Here is a 4571-nt window from a genome sequence, read left to right as displayed (position 1 = left end):
AAAAATCAAGCACAGAACTCATAATCAAAACTCAGAAGGCAGTAAGTTCAAGCATATAACTTATAATCAGAACGAACTCATAATCAGAACTCAGAAGGCAGCAAGTTCAGAAGGAGGCGAGATCAAAAAATAAAAATCAAGAAGCATAGAACTCATAAATCATAATCAGAACTCAGAAGGCAGCAAGTTCAAGCATAGAACTTTAGAAGCAGGCGAGCTCATAAATCATAATCAGAACCCAGAAGGCAGCAAATAAATCAAGAACAGAGTCTTACTGGCGGCGAGTAAGGACTCGGTGTTGGCGACGCCCCAACGAGTAGGCGAGCTCGGTGAGAAGCAGGACGCGGTGGTGGTTGCGGCCCTCAACGTCGTCGCTGCTGTAGATGGCTGTGGGTGGCTCGGTGGTGAACTGCTTGCTTGGGTAATTTCTGGAATCTGGAGCTTGGTGGGTGAATGCACTAGAAAGGGGAAACTGATTAGGGTTACCGGGTTACGCGCATGATTTCTTCTTTTTCTTTTTTTTTTTTTAAAAAAAAAGCCAAAACAACGTCGTTTAGCATCTTAGATTGCAAACCATAAAACCGTCAAAAAACTGGACGATTCTCCCAGTTTACCGGTTAACTGCCGGTTCGACTGTTTTTTGCCAGACGGTTTTCAACGTTACCCGGATCGGTTAGGTGACCGATTCCCGATTTTTCCGATTGAACCGGTCGGTCCGATTCGGCTTTTAGAACCATGCTTAAAACTCATAGTCCAATTCAATACATGAAATATAATTAAAATAAATTAAGAAATAAATCCGATTAACATTTGATACAATGGAAAACATACCATGTGAAACACTTCAGCCAAAAACTTCATTTAAGTAAGTGGCGGCCAAAAAGAAATCATTGATCCCACACTATCTTTAATAACAAGATGCGTGTATATATATGTTTAATACACAAGGTGTAGAAATAAATCAACTATGTAATGCACCAAGCAATAGTCCCCGAAGCAATTTGAACAAGTGAATATAGTCCTTAAAGTTTCAAAACTTATAAATAAAATAATGTAATCCGTTCCAAGGGAATATTTCAATACATGCACAATTATATATCAAATTAATGACTGTTCATATGAATATATTCCAAGAGCATTAACTAAATATTTTCTCGTTGATTCATTGGAATAATATTGACTAACTTCGCGGTAGCCACACATATCAACCTTAAGTAACCAAATTAAATTTATTCCATGTAGTTGACTTCCTATAACTAATTAATGTCCCCATTATATTCACTCATTATATAAAGAGGTCCAAAACTTTATATCCCATGCTATATCCAACAATGGCTTTGAAGAACATGCATTCCTCTTTTCTTACCCTCTTTGTTGTAATGCTTTCTTTCTTTCCCTCTTTATCCATGGCTAAACATTATTATTACAACAATGTTCCACCAGCAACATTTTGTGACACCACAGAAGACCCTGCTTATTGCAAAACCCTGCTTGCAAACCAATACGGCAACGGTTATGACTACGGTCGAATTTGCGTCCAAAAATCAGTGTCACAATCACACAGCTTCTTGAATTTAATGGAGTCATATCTCCAGGATGGATCATCGTACGATCAAAACACGATTCGAGCCCTCCAAGATTGTAGATTTCTCGCTGAACTAAACTTGGATTTCTTGTACAACACACAAGAGACGGTTAATAAATCCAGCAATGTTCTTCAATCTTCACATGCTGAAGACATTGTGACACAGCTCAGTGCTACTTTGACGAACCAACAAACATGTCTGGATGGTCTTCAAACCACAGCTTCCGATGAAAGAGTGAAGAGTTATCTATCTTCAATGCTCTCTAATGATACCAAGCTCCATAGCATGTCCTTGTGTTTGTTCATGAGGGGTTGGGCTCCTGAGAAGAAAATCAAACATTCATGGAAACAAAATGGTCGTTTACCGTATAAGATGCCGAAACGAGTACGTGACATGTATGATTCGGGTAGAGGCCACCATGGAAACCACGGCCGCCACCACCACCTGAGGAAACTGCTTCAGACGGTGAGTATGTAGTAGCAGCTTTTATCATGCTCAATATTTCATTATTTTTACTTACCATATATATAAGATGCCCAAACTATGATACGTGACATGTTTTGATTGTGATGATCATTTTGCAATATGGAAATTGCACCATAACATATATCTATCTTTATTTAATAAAAAATATTCTATACATATTAAAAAAAATTTATTTTAATATATATTTTATATTCTAATATAAATTTTATAAGATGAAAATTACATAGTTGATATATTTATACATGTGTGGAAACTAAGGTGCAATCGACTTCACGTGAGAGAGCCATTAAATGATTTAAATAATTTAACTAAATTTTCATCTAATTGCTCTCAGGTATCAACTTCACGTGAAGTCACCTGAATTTTCACCTTATACATAATGATTGATTTTACATGGAATTGCTTTGGCTACTGCAACATACCATAAAATTAGAAACTGCAATTTAAAATCCTAGCTTTCATTAAATAGTTCTGACTTAAACTTGTTAAATATGTGACTATTTCTTTTTAAGAAACTTATCGTATTTGACTTGTAGTGTCGTATTACTATTATACCCTTATATTCAATATCCAACAATTGTATTTGTGCGTGATAGGAAAGCGTAAATGTAAGGGACATGGTGGTTGTTAGCAAGGACGGAAGCGGAAACTTCACCACTATCAACGCAGCCATAGCTGCGGCGCCAAATAACACGGCTTCCAGTGATGGCTACTTCCTTGTTTTCATCAAGAAAGGTGTGTATGAAGAGTATGTGTCTATTGCGAAGAACAAGAAGCACTTGATGCTAGTTGGAGATGGAATCAATCGGACAATTATCACCGGCGATCGCAATGTTGTCGATGGCTCTACAACGTTCAACTCAGCAACTTTTGGTAAGCAAAAACAATTTATTCTGAACTTGAACAGCAATCCACTATTATTGGAATTCAGAAATAATTATAGATCTATGCATATGTACCAAGCCATGCAATGCATATTACACTGACGATACCTTTATTTGCATCATACGCATATTTAGTTCACAACTCACTAAAATAATATGATAGATGAAAGAGAATATATATATATATATATATAAGTTTTTAATGTATTTGGTGTTTAATATGTTTGGATTATTTCTATTGATGTTACATGTTTATTGTACTTGTTGAATTTTTAAGATAAAAATTTGGTTTTTTTTATAAATTTTAAAGTCGTCGGGTACCCACCAATTATCCGAACCGAACCAATCCATTCTTAATCGATTTGGTTTGGTTCGAATACATGTACAAAAAAATACAAATCCAAACTAAACTGAACCAATTACACTTTGATCGATTCGATTTTAATTATTTTACCATAAACTTAAACCAAATCCGTGCTCACCGTAGTTTATTATCTATTACTAATGAAAAATATTTAGGTAACATATTATATGAGTAGATATGGAGTAAATTTAAAGAGATGTGGTCTATAATTTTGCAGCTGTGGTGGGACAAGGTTTTGTAGCAGTGAACATAACATTCCAAAACACAGCAGGGCCAAGCAAGCACCAAGCAGTTGCCCTTAGAAGCGGAGCTGACTTATCAGCCTTTTACATGTGCAGCTTCGAGGGCTACCAAGACACACTCTACGCCCATTCCATGCGTCAATTCTACAGCGACTGCCACATTTATGGCACCGTTGATTTTATTTTCGGTAACGCCGCCGTAGTCTTCCAAAATTGCAACATCTTCCCCCGCCTCCCTATGACCGGCCAGTTCAACTCAATTACCGCCCAAGGCAGAACCGATCCCAACCAAAATACCGGAATCTCCATACACAACGCAACGATTCGACCCGCTGACGATTTGGCCCCTCGCGTTGGTGTTGTGAAAACGTACCTTGGTAGGCCTTGGAAGCAATACTCGAGGACGGTTTTCATGGAATCCTTTATGGATGGTTTTGTTGATCCTGCTGGCTGGCATGATTGGAGTGGAAGTTTTGCGCTGAATACTTTGTATTACGCGGAGCATAAGAATGCGGGAACTGGTTCAAGCACTGCAAGTCGAGTTTCGTGGCCTGGTTATCATGTTATTGGGGAAATGGATGCGGCTAATTTCACTGTGTCTAATTTCTTGCAGGGGGATAGCTGGTTGCCTCAAACGGGTGTTCCATTCTTGAATGGGTTAATATAATACTAATATGCATGCTTGCTTTCTTCACCTTAAATATATTCTTACTTTTATTTGGTGTATACATGTTTCTCAATTGTACTTATTTATTGCTATTGTATGTGACATAAAAGTTTATATTAAGCCAAGTTAATATATAACAGTTAATAAATATTTCTTTTATGTCATCTTTTAATTGTGCCGGTGTGGTTGATCATAAACTATGAGTCTACGACTAATGTTATATATTCAAGTTTTTTTATGAATTAAGTTTAACTAAGTTAAATAATAAGATTTTAAATAATATTAATTATAACCAATTTGATTAGATTTTGTTAACAAAAAGATTTAAATGTATAGTATTAT

The 4571-nt window shown here is 36.5% G+C and overlaps 1 protein-coding gene across 1 annotated transcript; it reads left to right on the top strand.

The window, feature by feature from the left end:
- Positions 1334-4363, top strand: LOC107633954 (pectinesterase-like). The gene is made up of 3 exons (XM_016337542.2): positions 1334-2051; positions 2669-2945; positions 3538-4363. The coding sequence occupies exons 1-3, from the start codon at positions 1347-1349 to the stop codon at positions 4227-4229; spliced, it is 1674 nt and encodes a 557-aa protein (XP_016193028.2). The 5' UTR covers positions 1334-1346; the 3' UTR covers positions 4230-4363.

This window comes from Arachis ipaensis, chromosome B03 (assembly GCF_000816755.2).
Source record: "Arachis ipaensis cultivar K30076 chromosome B03, Araip1.1, whole genome shotgun sequence".
NCBI lineage: Eukaryota > Viridiplantae > Streptophyta > Magnoliopsida > Fabales > Fabaceae > Arachis > Arachis ipaensis.
This window is presented reverse-complemented; position numbering and strand designations above follow the sequence as displayed.

Coding starts and splice junctions, on each gene's coding strand:
- LOC107633954 (XM_016337542.2), top strand. CDS start 1,347: ATGCATTCCTCTTTTCTTACCCTCTTTGTTGTAATGCTTTCTTTCTTT. Junction 2,052..2,668: donor TGAGGAAACTGCTTCAGACG/GTGAGTATGTAG, acceptor TGTGCGTGATAG/GAAAGCGTAAATGTAAGGGA. Junction 2,946..3,537: donor GTTCAACTCAGCAACTTTTG/GTAAGCAAAAAC, acceptor ATAATTTTGCAG/CTGTGGTGGGACAAGGTTTT.